Here is an 18,577-nt window from a genome sequence, read left to right on the forward strand (position 1 = left end):
GCTTTTGGAATGTGGGGAGAAACCAGAATGCCCAGAGGAAACCCACACAGACAAGGGGAGAATGTACAAACCCCATGCAAATAGTGCCCTGGCTTGTATTTGAGCTATGAACCTGGTGCTGCAAGGTGAGAGTGGTAACTACTCAGTCACCATACTGCCCGCATTAGAATGTTACTTCCACAGCTTCTCAGGGGCATTCTGTTTTACTGTGGGAGAACGTATTCTCCAAAAAGGGAATTAGGATTTAAAATTCCCAATGGTAAAATGTTATGATTAACAAATAAGTGTTGCCATGGACGAGGGTGTCCATATTGGGGATGCACAAGTAAGGTCCCTGCATGCCCAGTAGGATGAAAGCACGTTTACCAGGCATGCATGGTCCTTAATAGTGTATGTTCACTATGGAAAATGCTTGGGCAGGGTCGCACTTACATACCAACGAAGCTAATTCGTCCAGAGAGGGACTGTGTGCTGTAATGGTGGGGTGTCAAAAGATGCGGGAAATCTCAGTACTATCCAGTGGTATCCCACTAATGAGGTATCTATTTTTATTTGCTCCATGATTGCTTTGGGAGGGTGGGGGGAGAGGTGTGAGTGAGTCAGTGTGTGAGACAGTGTGTGTAAGAGAGAGAGAGTGTGTGTGTGAGTGTGTGTAAGGGTGACTGTGTGTAAGGGAGAGTGTGTGTGTGTGAGAGAGAGAGAGTGAGTGTGTGTGTAAGAGAGAGTGTGAGTGTGTAAGGGAGAGTATGTGTGTGTGTGTGTAAGAGAGAGTGTGAGTGTGTAAGGGAGAGTGTGTGTGTGAGTGTGTGTAAGGGAGAATGTGTGTGTAAGAGAAAGAGTGTGAGTGTGTGTGTGTAAGGGAGAGAGTGTGAGTGTGTGTAAGAGAGTAAGTGTGTGTCTCTTTATCTTGCCAACAGCTGAAGTATCTCCTTCCCCCATGTTGCCTCGATCAGTGTCAGCCCCATCAGATTATCTCAGCAGCTACCAGACCTCTGACCCCATCACAATCTTGGCTAATAAAGACAGGCTGCTGTTTTCTAAAAAGCACACTAGAGACGGGAGAGATCTGCAGCACAGCTTACGGAGGCTGCAGATTTTTACAGGCTGTCATTGTGTACCTTGTGGAGAGGGGAAGGCTGAGGATCAGCAGCAGACCAGCACTTATAGGAATTCCTTTCTTTACTGCTCGTGCTAGCCACTCGGGTGGCTTCAGAAACTTTCTGATCAGTAGAAGTGTGCACAGGAGCTCGGAGCTGTAAACAAGCTGTTACAGCAGGCTACTAGACTAAATTGAGTGTGCGGCCACTGCTTGCTGGTCCTAACAGCTCCCTCTCTGTTCCGCTATTGGCCAGCCCCTGTTTAGCTGCCCGCTGCACTGCCTGCACGTATGCACAGGCTACAGTGTGCACAGCGAAACGGGCAGCTGCAGATGGATCAAGCCCACCTATAGATCACTATCAGGGCGGAATGGTGTGTATGGCTCTTAACCTACAGTCGCCCTGTGGCAATCAGGCGCCCTAGGAACTGGCCTTGGGGGCCTTTCCACAAATCCGGCCATGGACCAGACACCTGGCATTATTACAAGGGAAATAACCCGGTTTTGAGAGTTTTTGTTGGTGAGTCGTTTCAGACAGTGGGCGTAAGCGACTGGGGGCTAGGATATTACGTAGGTTGGGGGCTCTCCTAAACGTGATTGCTGGTGTGGGTACTTCCGAGTATAAGATCCAATGCAGCCAGCTCTGTCCCTCACACACATGCAGCCCATATTGCATGTTAGTAACTGCCACATGTACATTAAGCAGAGTGGAAAGTAAAAAGTGCTGTTCTGCTGTCCGGCCATCATAGCAAATACTAAAGGGTGCCAGTTCCTCTAGTGCTCCTGTAGAAAGCATTATTACAATTTAGTATTTATATAGCACATTTTTCACAGAGGAGCACACAATTGTAGTCTAGGGCCAATTTTTTAAGGGGAAAACAAGTTCTGTATGCTTTTGGAATGTGGGGAGAAACCAGAATGCCCAGAGGAAACCCACACAGACAAGGGGAGAATGTACAAACCCCATGCAAATAGTGCCCTGGCTTGTATTTGAGCTATGAACCTGGTGCTGCAAGGTGAGAGTGGTAACTACTCAGTCACCATACTGCCCGCATTAGAATGTAACTTCCACAGCTTCTCAGGGGCATTCTGTTTTACTGTGGGAGAACGTATTCTCCAAAAAGGGAATTAGGAATTAAAATTCCCAATGGTAAAATGTTATGATTAACAAATAAGTGTTGCCATGGACGAGGGTCACAATCTTGGCTGATAAAGACAGGCTGCTGTTTTCTAAAAAGCACACTAGAGACGGGAGAGATCAGCCACTGCTTGCTGGTCCTAACAGCTCCCTCTCTGTTCCGCTATTGGCCAGCCCCTGTTTAGCTGCCCGCTGCACTGCCTGCACGTATGCACAGGCTACAGTGTGCACGGCGAAACGGGCAGCTGCAGATGGATCAAGCCCACCTATAGATCACTATCAGGGCGGAATGGTGTGTATGGCTCTTAACCTACAGTCGCCCTGTGGCAATCAGGCGCCCTAGGAACTGGCCTTGGGGGCCTTTCCACAAATCCGGCCATGGACCAGACACCTGGCATTATTACAAGGGAAATAACCCGGTTTTGAGAGTTTTTGTTGGTGAGTCGTTTCAGACAGTGGGCGTAAGCGACTGGGGGCTAGGATATTATGTAGGTTGGGGGCTCTCCTAAACGTGATTGCTGGTGTGGGGGTAGCGATTGACGTAGGTAGGGGTCCTGTAAAAGTATGTCCCATCGATGTTTTTAAAACGAGCGGATTTGGGGGTGTAGGGCATTGAACCTAGTGAGGAATCGAGGGTGGCTGTCAAGCGTGTGGTTAGCTGTATTGGGTATTGCGCTCTGGGTCTTAGTGGTTTTTGCCTTGAACTTTGCGTCCTTTATACTTTTTTGGGGTATTTGCGGGCTAGGAATTTATTAGTAAGAATGTCGGATTGGGTGTGATAGTCCTGTAAGTCTGTGCAATTTCTGTGTATTCTCCGGAATTGACTGTTAGGTGTGTTGACGTTCCAGGGTCGATGGTGGAAGCTGTCGAAATGAATGTAATTGTTTGCATCAACGGGTTTGAAATAAGTTTTTGTTTTGATGAGATTGGAATCAATGAATAGTGTAAGGTCCATGAATTCGATGGTAGTAGGGTGTTGGTGGAATGTGAATTGGAGACCGGCCGGATTGGAATTGAGATAGTTTATGAACAGTGGAATGGAGTCGTCGGTCCCTTGCCAAATGAAAATGAGGTCATCAATATAGCGTTTGTAAAAAACGATATTATGTGAAAATGGATTGTTATATTGCTTTTTTTGATGTTCTAATAGTCCCATAGCTAGATTTGCATAAGATGGAGCGAACGACGACCCCATAGCTGTCCCGTTTGTCTGATGATATATTTTATCCATAAAGGTGAAAATGTTGTTTTGCAGAATGAATTCGCACTGAGTTAAGAAAGACTGTTGGATAAGGGGCATGGATGGATTGGTGGACAAAAAATGTTGAATGGCTGTTAATCCATATGAGTGGGGTATGTTTGTATATAGCGAGGTGACGTCACATGTGAGCCATAAGTAATCTGCTTGCCAGCTGGTGTAACTAAGTAATTGTATGAGGTGTGAGGAATCTTTTAGGTATGAATCAAGAGTCTGTACGTGGTGTTGTAGATGATGGTCTATGAACTGTGATAGATTACTAGTGAGAGAGTTTATACCGGAAATAATTGGTCGACCAGGTGGGTTGGTGAGGTTCTTATGAATTTTCGGTAAGTTATAAAAGAATGGAGTTTTTGGTTGTGTGTTAATGATGAAGTTCCTTTCGTTTTTGGTGATGTTATTGAAAAATGCATTGTTAACAAGGGATTTTAGGGTTTAGTTTAGTTCCATAGTGGGGTCTGTGTCTAAAGTCTCATAGTAACGTTCATCTCCAAGTAGTTGCTCTGCTTCCTTTAACCAGCTGAGCGGTCTGGACGAGCTCAGCTCGTCCAACACCGCCAGCGGCTGCCGCTCAGGCCCTGCTGGGCCGATTTTGATGAAATAAAAAGCAGCACACGCAGCCGGCACTTTGCCAGCCGCGTGTGCTGCCTGATCGCCGCCGCTCTGCGGCGATTCGCCGCGAGCAGCGGCGAAAGAGGGCCCCCCTAGCCGCCTGAGCCCTGCGCAGCCGGAACAAAAAGTTCCGGCCAGCGCTAAGGGCTGGATCGGAGGCGGCTGACGTCACGACGTCGGCTGACGTTGATGACGTCACTCCGCTCGTCGCTATGGCGACGATATAAGCAAAACAAGGAAGGCCGCTCATTGCGGCCTTCCTTGTTTATTCTGGGCGCCGGAGGCGATCGGAAGATCGCCTCCGGAGCGCCCTCTAGTGGGCTTTCATGCAGCCAACTTTCAGTTGGCTGCATGAAATAGTTTTTTTTTTATTTAAAAAAAACCCTCCCGCAGCCACCCTGGCGATTTAATCAGAACGCCAGGGTGGTTTAAATAGTCGGATTTATTCAAGACGACAATCCCACCCCCCTTGTCTGCTGATTTGATGACTAGGTGTCGGTTGTTTTGTAATGATTTGATGGCTGTTTTTTGTTTATGGGTGAGATTGGACACGGACAAGGGTGCATCAGTATGAATATTTCGTAGATCATGGAGTACTAGTGAATAATAAAAAGTGTCCATATAATTGCCTTTGGACGCTAACGGGTAAAAGCGTGATCTCCCTTTTAATTTGGTAGTAATGAATTTTTCCATATTTATTTTTTTTTGGGGGGGGGGGTTCTATAGAAGGTGAAGGGTTACGTTTTTTGATGGCGAAATGTTGTTTCAGAGTTAATTTGCAGAAATAGGCATTTAAATCAGCAAAAATTTTAGAACATATTGGACCTATTCGTAGGGAAAAAGGATAAGCCTTTTTCTAATAGTGTGGTCTCACTCGGGGATAGATGATGGTCGGACAGGTTGAAAATGCATTTGGTTTGTTGGTTTGTGTCTGTGTGGGGTCTGCGGTTATTGATGTTTGTTTCGTTTTTCTTTTCTCTCGTCTTGCTCTTTTTCTGAGTCTGAAAGGGGTCTTTTGTGTTTTTTTGTGGGTTGTAATATGGTACGGGCTGCTTTTGGACTGGGTAATTGGGTCGACAAAATATTCTGGGACAGTGTGGAGGGAAGTTCTAAAAAAGAAGATGTGAGGGTAGTGTTTGCGCTAGTGGTGGTGGTATGGGGAGCAGAGGGTTTGTTGTTGGCGAACGGGAACCAGCGAACTTCCGGGGTTTGCGATCGTGGAAAACTGCAAACTTTACCGGAAGTTCGATCCGCCCCCATAGTGCATCATTAGGGTCAACTCTACAACTCTCAACCCTCTACATCACAGTCAGCAGGCACATTGTAGCCAACCAGGCTACACTCCCTCCTGGAGCCCCACCCCTGCCTTATAAAAGGTGGGCAGCGTCAGGCATTGGACTCACTCGTGTGCCTGCAGTAATTAGAGAAGGGAGAGCTGCTGCTGCAGATAGAGCTATAGGGAAAGCTTAGTTAAGCTCTTGTAGGCTTGTTAGCTTGCTCCTTGCTGATTCTTATTGCTAAAAAAGCACCCCTCAACAGCTCTTTTGAGAGCTAATCTTGTTCTTGTGATCTATTTTTTTTGTGTGTGTGTGTCCCACAGACACTTGTGTTGCATAGACAGCCTTGGTAATTCCTACTGTGCCACTGCCAGGCCCAGCACATTCAGTGACTACCTGTGTGTGTGACAGGCAGCTGCACATTTGTAATCCCAATCACTGCACCTGTTCACTGTTCAGTGCACCTACCTACCTATACCTACGTGAGTGCACGCATTGTTATACCATCAGTCATTGCACCTTTTCACGGTACCTGTGTGTGACAGCTGCACATTTGTAATTCCAATCACTGCACCTGTTCACTGTTCAGTGCACCTACCTACCTACCTACCTACGTGAGCGCAAGCAGTGTAATATACCACCAGTCAGTGCACCTGTTCACGGTACCTGTGTGTGACAGCTGCACATTTGGAATACCAATCCCTGCATACCTGTTCACTGCACCTGTGTGACCGCACACTGTTTAGTATACCAGTCCGTGCATACCTGTTAACTGCACCTGTGTGACAGCTGCACATTGTATTGTAATACCAGTCACTGCTACCTTTCACTGCACCTGTGTGACCGCACACTGTTTAGTATACCAGTCTGTGCATACCTGTTAACTGCACCTGTGTGACAGCTGCACATTGTATTGTAATACCAGTCACTGCATACCTTTCACTGCACCTGTGTGACTGCACATTGTATTAGTCAAGTCAGTGCATACCTTTCACTTCATCCCCCCCCCCCGAAATGGACAAAACAACAGGCAGAGGCAGAGCCAGAAGCAGACCCAGAGGCAGGCCATCCGGCGGGTCTGTTCGAGGTCATGCTGATGTGATTTCATGCGGCCCTGGCCCAAAGTACAGTGCTCAGAAGAAGGCACGTCCCATCAACTCCCAAGATTGTCAGGACGTGGTTGACTATTTAACACAGAACTCCTCATCTTCCGCCTCCACCAGCGCTACTCCAAGTACCACATCCGCTACATTTGACATTTCGCAGGAGTTATTTGGTGGGGAAATCACTGATGCACAGCCATTACTGTTACAACAAGATGAAGGCTCTAAGCAAGTTACACCACCTCATATGTCTGAGTTAGGCGACACTATGGATGTAAGGTGGGAGGAGGAGGATGATGAAGTACCTGCTGTTGGTGCAGTTTATGAGGTGTCTGAGGCAAGCAAAGCTGGGGAGGATGATTATGATAATATGAATGTCACGTGGGTTCCCAATAGAGCAGATGAACAGGGGGACAGTTCAGAGGGGGAGTCAGAGAGGAGTAGGAGGAGACGAGTTTCTGAAAGAAGCAGGGGGAGCTCATCATCAGAAATAGCTGGTGGCAGTGTCCGGCGCCATGTATCACCCCCTATGGACAGCCAGCCAACGTCAGCTGCAGACGCCACCATAGTGCCCACACCCCAGGAGGCCTCAGCAGTGTGGACATTTTTTAGTGTGTATGCCAAAGATCAGAGCAATGCCATCTGTACTCTCTGCCGCCAAAAATTGAGCCGTGGAAAGGCCAACGGTCACATAGGGACAACTGCCTTACGAAGGCACATGCAGAAAAGGCACAAATTACAATGGGAAGACCACCTGAGGAAAAGCAGCACACGAAAGCAAAGCTACCCTCCTTCTCCTCTTCTTCCTTCAGGTGCATCACCTTCAGCCGCTTTCTCCCTTGCACCTTCACAATCACAGCCACCCTACTCCACTCCGCCTCTCACCTTGAGCGGTTCCTGCTCCTCTGCCTACAGCAGCAGCCAGGTGTCCGTGAGGGAAATCTTTGAGCGGAAGAAGCCAATGTCTGCCAGTCACCCCCTTGCCCGGCGTCTGACAGCTGGCTTGGCGGAACTGTTAGCTCGCCAGCTGTTACCATACCAGCTGGTGGACTCTGAGGCCTTCCGAAAATTTGTGGCCATTGGGACACCGCAGTGGAAGATACCAGGCCGCAATTATTTCTCCAAAAAGGCGATACCCAAACTGTACCATGAAGCTGAGAGGCAAGTAGAGTCATCTCTGGCACACAGCATTGGGTCAAGGGTCCATCTGACCACGGATGCCTGGTCTGCCAAGCATGGTCAGGGCAGGTACATTATTTACATAGCCCATTGAGTCAACCTGGTGACCGCTGGCAAGCATGGAGTACGTGGCTGAGCAGCGGACCTAGTGAGGCTCCACGGCTTGCAGGCAGGCCTGCTGCCACCTCCTCTCCTCCTTCTACATCCTCTTCGCTCTCGTCCTCCTCCTTGGCTGAGTGGCAGTTCAACTCTACTGGTGCTGCGATCTCCTCTCCAGCTACACAGCCCCAGCTCCTCAGGGTCTATGCTGCATGCCAGGTACGACGGTGTCACGCCATCTTAGACATGTCTTGCCTCAAAGCGGACAGTCACACTGGAGCAGCTCTCCTGGCTGCTCTGAACAAACAGGTGGATCAGTGGCTAACCCCGCACCAACTGGAGATTGGCAACATGGTGTGTGACAACGGCAGCAATCTCATTTCGCTTTGAATTTGGGAAAGTTGACACATGTACCCTGCATGGCACATGTGCTGAATCTCATAATTCAGAGATTCGTGTCTAAGTAACCAGGCTTACAGGACATCCTAAAGCAGTCCAGGAAGGTGTATGGGCATTTCAGGTGGTCTTACACGGCCATGGCACGCTTTGCCGATATTCAGCGGAGAAACAACTTGCCGGTGAGACGCTTGATTTGTGATAGCCCAACTCACTAGAATTCGACCCTCCTGATGTTTGACAGCCTGCTACAACAGGAGAAAGCCGCCAAACAGTATGTGTACAACTACAGTCAAAGGACACAGTCTGGGGAGATGGGGATGTTCTGGCCGAAGTACTGGGCACTCATGCGAAATGCCTGCAGGCTTATGCGGCCGTTTGAGGAGGTGACAAACCTGGTGAGTCGCAGTGAAGGTGCCATCAGCGACTTGATCCCATATGCCTTCTTCCTGGAGCGTGCCGTGCGTAGAGTGGTGGATCAAGCTGTGGAGGAGCTTGAACAGGAACAGGAGGAAGAGTTGTGGGATCAATTCTCAGCAGAAGCAGATTCTCAACACCTGCGGCAGCACAGAGGGGGGAGGAGGAGGAGGAAGAGTCGTGTAGGGAAGAGGAGTCAGATGATGAGGAAGGTATTGTTTTGGAGGAGAAGGCGGAAGAACAACCGCAGCAGGTTTCGCAGGGGCTTGTGCTGCTCAACTTTCCCGTGGTATCGTTCGTGGCTGGGGGGAGGAGGAGAACTTAGCTTACATCACTGAGGTAGAGCGAGAGGAGATGGATAGTACGTCTGCATACAACTTTGTGCAGATGGCGTCTTTCCTGCTGTCCAGCCTGTTGAGGGACCCCCGTATAAAAAAACTCAAGGGGAATGAGCTGTACTGGGTGGCCACGCTACTAGACTCTCGGTATAGACACAAAGTGGCGGAGATATTTCCAAATCACAAGAAGGCAGAAAAGAACTTGCACTTGCAGAACAAGCTGGCAACTATGCTTTACAATGCGTTTAAAGGGAACCAGAGAGGAACGGTAATGAAAAATAGAACAAGCTTTTATACATACCTGGGGCTTCTTCCAGCCCCATAAGCCTGGATCGCTCCCACGCCGCCATCCTCCGCTTCCTGTATCAGCGGTACCGGGTCCCGTCACTTCCGGGGGACGCGGCCAATTGTCCGCATCACAGGGGCTCCCTCCATACCCGTACGCATGAGGCTGCGCAGTAGGCAGCCTCATGCGTACGTATATGAAGGGAGCCCCGTGTGATGCGGACAATTGGCCGAGTCTGCCGGTCGACTGGCCGACTCGCGGCAATGACGGGACCCGGTACCGGCGGATCCAGGCAGCAGAGGATGGTGGCGTGGGAGCGATCCGTGCGTATGGGGCTGGAGGAAGCCCCAGGTATGTATAAAAGCTTCCCCCCAACGTCTCTGGTTCCCTTTAAGGGTGATGTCACAGCACAACAGAATAAAAGTACCACTGCCAGCAATCCTTCTCCCATATCCACGCAGGCAAGGACAGGATGCTCCAGCGATCTCATGGTGATGTCGGACATGCGGACATTCTTTAGTCCAACGCCTCAACTTAGCGCTTCTGGATCCATGCTCCACCAACTCCTCGACCGGCAGGTAACCGAGTACCTGGCCTTAATTGTGGATGTAGACACTGTGAGCAGCGATGAACACTTAGACTACTGGGTGTGCAGGCTTGACCTGTGGCCAGAGCTGTCACAATTTGCCATCCAACTTCTGTCTTGCCCTGCCTCAAGCGTCCTGTCAGAAAGGACTTTTAGGGCAGCTGGAGGCATTGTCACTGAGAAGAGAAGTCGCCTAAGTCAAAAAAGTGTTTCAGTACCTCACCTTTATCAAAATGAATGAGGCATGGATCCCAAGGGGTTACTGTTCGCTAGAAGACTAAGTCAGTCCCCAAACACAGCTTCTCTGCCTGAAGGCCGCTTGACTGCCTTCTCCTCCACCACCAACAGGGTCCAGGACTCCAGGCGGATTCCTGAATTTTTAAGGCCGCTGCTAGCATAATCATTTTTCTGGTGCGTGTACATGCCTGCCTAATTTTTCTGGTTGCACTGCAGCTGCAACAACAAAACAAAAGGCATGTACATGTGTCAATTCCCCTTCGTGATCGTTACCTTGCCGCGGTGAAGGGGCTTGCGTATCACAACGAAGCAATGACCGATGGCTATATGTGTGTCTTGGGGGATGGCACACCAAAGTTAATAAGGTCGTTGCTTCATTGTGGACAGACCAAATTCGATCAGCTGGACAGTCACTGTTGTTGTGTCATTGAGCTACCTCAGCCTGGCAACCATATGGGCTTGAAAACCGCTATTGCCTGCACTCTCGCCATGGTGCGCACCAGTCCAGCACGGCCGTCACAACACAAATAGCTGTTTGCAGTGCGTTACACAGTGAGTTTGGTCTGTCAGTGTGAAGCAGTACTCTAATTACACTCCCTGATTGATGTATACACATACAAGATGTTTTAAAGCACTTTAGGCCTTCAATTTAGCATGCAATGTGATTTCTGCCCTTAAAACGCTGCTTTGCGTCAAATCTGATTTTCCCCCGGAACTTTTGGCATGTATCCCACTCCCCCATGCAAGAACTCGGATGTTAGACCCCATATTTTCCATCACTTTTGTGGCCAGCATAAATGTTTGTAGTTTTCAAAGTTCGCCTATCCATTGAAGTCTATTGCGGTTAGCGAAAGTTTGCATGTTCGCGAACATTTGCGGAGGTTCGTGAACCAAAAATTGGAGGTTCGGGCCATCTCTAGTTGTTGGTTTGCTGGAAATATGTTTTGATGGAGGTTTGTAGGAAGTTGTGGGACTGTTTAGTGTGTTTATCCTGATTTGGACCAGCGGTGGGGTTTGGAGAAGGGCATGACTGGGGGCTGTTATGAACCGAGAAATTAGGTGATGTTGGTTCAGATGTGCAGATGCTGATTTGGGAGGCTCTAATCGGTGAGGTCGTCACTATTGTCGGTCTAGGTTAATTGGTACGAGGGTCAGAGTTTTTGGCGGGTTAGATGTAGAGAAGTTGTAGTTGGGATTGAGCAATGTTGGTTGAGATTTTGGATTGCCCCTACCAGAACGTGGGGTGAAGTGGCAGAATTGTTGGAGGACTCAACCAGCCTGTTATTGGCATGACGTTTATGGATTTGGCTCTGTGGTTTGGTTTGTGGTTTAGTATAGGGGGCGGGTCGAACTCGCATATAGTTTGCAGTTCACCATGAACGAGAACCACCAAAGTTCGCATGTTCGCATGCGAACTGTTCGGGCCATCTCTAGTCAGGGTATTACAATCTATTGTAAGTGACAGCAATGTAGGAAAAAATATTATATGTTCCATTTTAATCTGGAATAAATGTACATTTTATACATATGCATAATTATGCATTTAGAATTTTACATTTTTTCCCTACAGTGGTCTACATCTTGGAGGGCCTGGAAAGCCTATTCAAGAATTGCTATCTTGTTCAACCAATGGAATTTGGACAAAAATGTCATCCACATAAAATGGAGGACTGAGAGGTTCCTGGGCTCTGAAACTGAAAATATGTTAAGGAGGATGTCTATCCCATTGGATAAACATTAAAGGGAAGATCCAAGCTGGAAAAAAAAACAAAATCCACTTACCTGGGCTTTCCTCCAGCCCCTGGCTGCCGTCCTATGCCCTCGACGCAGCTCAAGTGGCTCCCGGTGTCCTGCGTTTCAGAAGCCGACCTCGCCAGGTCGGCTTCCTGTGTGCTCCACGGCACAGGCCACTTGGTTCGGCTGACATCATTAGGTCTGTACTGCGCAGGTGCAGAACTATTGTGCCTGCGCAGCACAGAGCTGATGACGTCAGCAGGACCACGTGACCCGCACCGTGGAGCGCACAAGAAGCTGACTTGGAAGCTGACCTAGCGAAGTCAGCTTCTGCAGCGCAGGACACCGGGAGCCACTTGAGCTGCGGCGAGGGCACAGGACGGCAGCCAGGGGCTGGAGGAAGCCCCAGGTAAGTAGATTTTGTTTTTTTTTCTAGCTTGGATGTTCCCGCTAAGGATATATTTGTACTGTATTGCGAGTCCTTAAAGGAGCATTACAGTGAAATATAAGCTCTTGGGATTTCCATAATTGTACGTTTCTATTAGAAGGAGCACCACATATTAGCCGCTGCTTTTGTTTACAAAGGTCATCTCTATAATTTATAGCTCAGATACAGATCCTGTGTCCTGTCCCAAGGCAAAGGAAATGACGGACTCTGCATCAGTTGCGCTCTGTGATTATAGCCGTCTCTCTCCTCTTGTCAGCTTAGAGCAATGTAAGTCCAATCTCATCATGCTGTGAAAAGTGTTAGGTAAATATACAGGCAGCCTGTTTATTTTCATAAGAGATTCCAAAGCGCAATACTTTCTCCTGAATGAACTTGCACTAGGAGGACGGGGCTGTGAGTTGACGGAGAGAATCATACACACAGTTATGATCCTTCCAGAAGCTTATAAAATATAACTTATTTCATTTCCCTAAAAATAAGTTTTATTCATAATTTTTATTCAATAACATGGTAGGATTGCTTTATAGTTTTTCCCACAATATTTTCTTTCATCTTAAAGATACAGATTTATTCTGTGGGTTCAACCCTACACCATGGATACATTTTTTTTCTGATATTCTTTCTAATATATAACAATAGAGAACACCCCACCAAAAACCAACATGTTTCAACTCCTAAAAATGGAGCCGTCCTCGGGGCTAAAGTATATAAGTGCTTAGGGTGCTAAGTGCATAATAGAAAAAAAAACAGCATTACAATTACATATTAGGAAAATAATATGTTCTATTGTTATATGTTAGAAAGTAAATCAGCAAAAATGTATCCATGGTATAGGGTTGAACCCACAGAATAAGTCTGTACCTTTAAGACAAAAGAAAATATTGTGGGAAAAACCATAAAGCAATCCTACCATGTTATTGAATAAAAATTATGAATAAACTTGCTTTTAGGGAAAAAAATAAAAGTTATATTTTATAAGCTTCTGGAAGGATCATAACTGTGTGTATGATATACATCAGATTTGTGTATTGGAGTTGACGGAGAGAAGAAAGATATTAGCCTTAATCACACGGCCAAGCTTCCCTTGACTTGACATGGCAGGATCTGTATCTGGGCTATAAATTATCCAGATCACCTTTGTAAACCACAGCACTATCTAATATGTGTTGCTCTTTCTAATATAAACTTGCTTTTAGGGAAATCACAAAATCTTATATTTCACTATAATGCCCCTTTAAAGGTAAAGGCAAACAGGAACTGGGAGTCAGACTGTAGCAGAATACTTAAAGATCCTCTGGAGACATCCAAACAACTAAACACATAGCAATTTGCATCAACCCTGGTTCCGAGCCTGACTCGGAATTACTGCTAAGAAGGTTAAGGTCTGCTGTATTCCAAAAGACTTACTTTGGCAAATCAGAGACATCCCATACCTCAGTTAGTACCTAGTCCCAGGAAATTATATGTGAAGTGTGCTTTCCATATGAAACTGATAGGGAGGAAACTCTAATTGCACTGCACACCTCAGAAATCAATTTACTCTTGGTTTGGAGCTTATTTAAACTAATCAGATTGGTAGATACCGTAGTCTCCTGCATTTTCAGCAGTCAGTCTATACCGAGGTGCCAGTGTCCATCAAGATTTGTTCCATGAAACTCTCTATTACTCCTTTAAAGGAAACCTGTAATGAAAAGAAAACTTACTTGGGGCCCCCTGCAGACATTCTGTCCCACGTCGGTACTCAAAAATTCTCCAGTCCCCGCTGTGGCTCACTTTCCTTACCACCAACTTACAAGTCGCTGGTTACACATCCTCACTCCTGCTAACGTCACCGGGAGCGTCCTGCACAGGTGCAGTATGAGAAAACCGCGTACTGTGCCTGTGCAGGATGCTCTTGGTGACGTGAGCGGGAGCAAGGACACGCACGACCAGGCGCAGTGGTTGGCGACTGAAGGAAAAGTGAGCCAGTGTGGGCACAGGGTGTCTGCAGGGGACCAGTAGAAGCCCCAGGTAAGTTAAGCTCTTTTTTACCTATTTACAGGTTTTCTTTAAAATGTGATTATACTCCCAAAGCTAAAATTTCAGTATTTACTCAACACATAAAAGACCATTAAACCATTCCCAAGCAATCCCTATGTGTAAAAATCACCCTGGCAACATCTGAGTCACTTCAGCATAAAAAGAGGGGGACACCACCATTCAGGTTCTGCATAACAAACCCATTTTAATTTCCTTATGCTTTAAAGAACACCTTATTTAAAATAAAATGCCCTCGGGAGAGGGAAGCCTCTGGATCCTAACAAGGCTTCCCCAGTCCTCCTGCGTGCCTCCGTTAGCCTGCCCGGGTCCCACGAAATGCAGCAATGTAAATATTTACCTCACCAGGATGCAGCACAGGCGTACTAGCGGCTTTTCGTTCGGGTAAGGCAGAAATAGCCGAACCCGATTTGATCCGCTCTACTGTGCAGGCGCGAGTCCTTTTGCGCCTGCACAGTCGAGCGGATCCGATTGGGTTCAGCTATTTTCGCCTTACCCGAAGGAAGAGCCGCTACTGCGCCTTCGCTGGATCCGGCAAGGTTAATATATCAAGCCTTATCAGGCTTGTCAGGGGAGGATTGCGGGACGCTTTAGGGGAGCCAGCGCTGGATTGCCTATAGCTACAGGCCCGTTGGGACCCTGAGGCTTCTCCCTCCCGAGGTGAGTACCCCTCAGGAGATTTTTTTTAGTACAGGTTTTCTTTAATGTCTGCGGTTCCCCTCTCAAGCATCAAACATTTTCCCTTCATGCTCCTCTCCTAAGACGAGTTCTTTCATCTTGACATTATAGCATGGATCCAACAGTGGTGTTGTTTGCTTTTCACTGGTGCCTATTTGTTCATCTGTGGCATATATAGGAAGATTAATAATTGTCATCTTCATAGCAAGAAACAATAACTTTTTTGCTAATATAAATAACCTGACTTGGTTACAATAAATCAGTATAGCATATTTTATTATATGTAAAGTTTTTTTTTGAGTGTATTGTAGGTCTGTAAATTTTGTACATATCAGCTTTTTTTATTTGATTTTTAAGTTTTCCTTTTGAAGGGTAGGTTATCCTATACTACAAAACCGGTGTCCCTGCTTCCCCTCCTGTCCCTGTGCTTTTGCGCTACTGTGCATGTGTGAGGCCAGAGCCTAGCGCCTGTTTTTAAATGTGCCTTAGGCCCAGTCTGAAAATATAAAGTAGTATTTACTTTTTTCCAAAGCCATCATATGTGTCAAACCACTTGCAGTGTTTTTATTAACCCTTCTAGGTTTCTTGATTTTCTTTTACAGTTAGATGGATGTATCAAAGAAAGAAAACAATGCATATACATGGATACATGCACAAAGGAAGAAGCTCACTGGGCAATACAAAGATGTAAAGGACCAGTTACAATTCATTATAAATTAAATGATGAAGGTAAAAAAAACAATATTTAAATTATGATTACACATTTCCTTATTTTCATTATTGTCAGCAAGAAAAAAATCAATATAATGTGGTATTTTTCTCAGTTTGCAATTGTGTTCATGAATGTCCAGGATCTATTTATCTGTATAGACTATAACTCTGTCACTTGTTAGATGCCAGTGTTGCTTAGCAGTTTATTACCAAGGAACGGGAGGAAATAGTATGCACGGATCATAATTAGCGCCATGGAATATGTTAGTGCTGTATAAATCAATAATAAAAATCAATAATAAAAATAATAATAAACAGAAATAGTATGCACGGATCACAATTAGCGCCATGGAATATGTTCTACTGGCAGAGCTTATTCAGAAGGGCATGATGGTTTTTGGTGGGAGGAGGTAGGGAAGTAATGTATGTACTCAATTTCTTGTAGTGAAGCTCTGATTTAACATTTTTTAAAGACTGTGCAATATTGAAACACAATTTGCAATGAGTTTGCAATATTTTTGTACAACACTTTTTGTCATAGAACTATACATACAATGAATGACATATAGAGCAAAGTGTATACAGCAAGAGATAGGGTCTGATGCAATTCACTTTTTCTCCTATGAGATAATTTTTCATCTGCTATTTAAAATAACTTTAACACTCTGAAATTAAAAAAGTACCAAAAAGCAGGGACGGATCTAGACCAAGTTGCCCCAAGTTGCGCCTGGGGCAAGGTCAGGTTTTGGCGCCTAAACTGCCATTCCCCATCCACATTTTGCCGCCTTTTTAAAAATTCAACAAACTGCGCCTGGGGCAAGAGACCCGCTTGCCCCCCCCCCCCCCCCCCTAGATCCGTCCCTGCCAAAAAGTAGGTGAAAAAGTAGTGTCAAAATGATTCACAGTCTTTTCTTGCTTGCTGGTGGCTTAACAAGCATTTTATTTATAATGTGAAAATATCACCTAGGACGGTGATAGGCAAACTTGGCTCTACAGCTGTTAATGAACTACAAATACCACAATGCATTTGTCTTTATAAATCATGACTGTGGTTGTCAGACTCCTTGTGGAGCCTGGGAGTGACACCTCACCCGCTTTGGCACAGGTTTTGCCAACACCTCAAATAGCCAGTCCTGCATCCCTACGAGTTGATGACTGCACCTACCTCTCTGGCTCCTTCTCCTCCACTGCCTCTCCAAACTCTACCTCATCCGGCAGCGCTAACTCAGCAATAGGTGCGTGGAAGCGGTGCAGCACAGCTGTTGCCATGCGTCAGCAGGCCTTATTAAAGCTGATCTGCCTTGGAGATAAGCAGCACACAGGTGCTGAATTTGGAAGGGAATACAGCAACAGACCCAGTTGTGGCTGGCACCGCTGGACCTGGAACTAGGCCTGGTTGTGTGTGATAATCGGAGCAATCTCATTAGCGCGTTACAGTTGGCAAAGCTGAGACACATCCCTTGACTGGCCCACGTTCTGAACCTAGTGGGTCAGCGGTTCCTGAGGACATACCCAGATGTGGTACATACCCAGACGTTATGGATCTTCTGCAGAAGGTGCGATGAGTGGCAAAGCATTTTCGCAAATCCAGTACCGCATCGGCCGCATTCACCGAGTTGCAGTAGCGATTCAGTCTACCCAACCATCGCTTGGTGTGTGATGTCCCCACGCACTGGAATTCGATGCTGCACATGTTCGCACGCCTTTGCGAGCAGAAGAGTGCAGTAGTCCAGTACCTGATGGAGCAGTACCGAAGCAGTCAGCTGCCAAACTTTTGTGGTTCAGAATGGGCCACCATGTTGGACCTCTGCGAAGTCCTCCAAAATTTTGAGGAATCCACGTTGCTTGTGAGCGGTGAAAACTCATTAGTCAGCATTACAATACCACTGCTGTGTTTACTGAAGAAATCAATGTTGAAAATCAAGGAAAACGCAATCAAGATGGAAGAGGAGGAATTCATAGAGGACACCGCACAGCGTGATATTATCCACATCAGGCAATCTGCCTCAGGAACTGCTGGTCCCTTGTATGATGAAGAGGATGAGGAACAGCTGGAGTTGGAGCAGGACATGGATGTCTCCACTGCCGAGGGACATGGCCATGCACGTTTGACTTCCACAATTCAGCGGGAATGGGCAGGAGAAGACGAGGAAGAAGGTGGGCATGATGCTGGTGATGGTGCATCACAAGCAAGCACAGAACATGATGATGATGATGATGATGATGAGAAACCTGTTGGGACTCTGGCACACATGGCTCAGTTCATGTTAGGCTGCAATGAACGCGACCCGCACATTATGCGAATTCTGGCGGACATGGAGTACTGAGTTTATACCCTTCTGGATCCACGGTACAAAGAAAATTTTTCAACATTGATTGAAGAAAGTGTCAGACAGATAAAAATGCAGAAGTACCAGAAGGCCCTTGTGGAGAAATTGGTGAGGAGATTGGCATCCTCCTCCAGCCACGCCGACAGACTGACTTCCTCTAACCCAGGACTAGGAGGGGAACAAAGAACAACACAAGCTGCAGCTAGTGCCCACAAGGGAATGGTATCGGCAGTGTCCAAGGTGTGTCAAAGTTTTCTGACACCCAGGCAGCAGCCCACAGAACAGCATTCACACAGTTCTACCTCCAACACCTCTCGCCTGCAGAGGATGGTCAAGAACTACATGTCAGATGGCGTAGCCATGTTCAACGATCCATCAGTCCCCTTTAACCACTTGAGGACCGCAGTGTTAAACCCCCCTAAAGACCAGGCACTTTTTTATTAAATTGGCCACTGCAGCTTTAAGGCCAAGCTGCAGGGCCACACCACACAGCACACAAGTGATTCCCCCCCTCTTTTCTCCCCACCAACAGAGATGTCTGTTGGTGGGGTCTGATCGCCCCCCCCCCCCCCCCCCCCTATGTTTATTTTTTTTTAAATCAATATTTATGTTTACAT

The 18,577-nt window shown here is 46.8% G+C and overlaps 1 protein-coding gene across 1 annotated transcript in view; it reads left to right on the forward strand.

Moving 5' to 3' along the window:
- Positions 1–18,577, forward strand: part of CARD11 (caspase recruitment domain family member 11) — a 586,831-nt gene that overhangs the window by 415,598 nt on the left and 152,656 nt on the right. Inside the window, exon 16 of the mRNA XM_068244905.1 lies at positions 15,522–15,648. Within this exon, the coding sequence (XP_068101006.1) occupies positions 15,522–15,648 (127 nt within the window). The remainder of the gene's footprint in view (positions 1–15,521; positions 15,649–18,577) is intronic.

Source organism: Hyperolius riggenbachi, chromosome 7 (assembly GCF_040937935.1).
Source record: "Hyperolius riggenbachi isolate aHypRig1 chromosome 7, aHypRig1.pri, whole genome shotgun sequence".
In the NCBI taxonomy this organism is placed as follows: Eukaryota; Metazoa; Chordata; class Amphibia; order Anura; family Hyperoliidae; genus Hyperolius; species Hyperolius riggenbachi.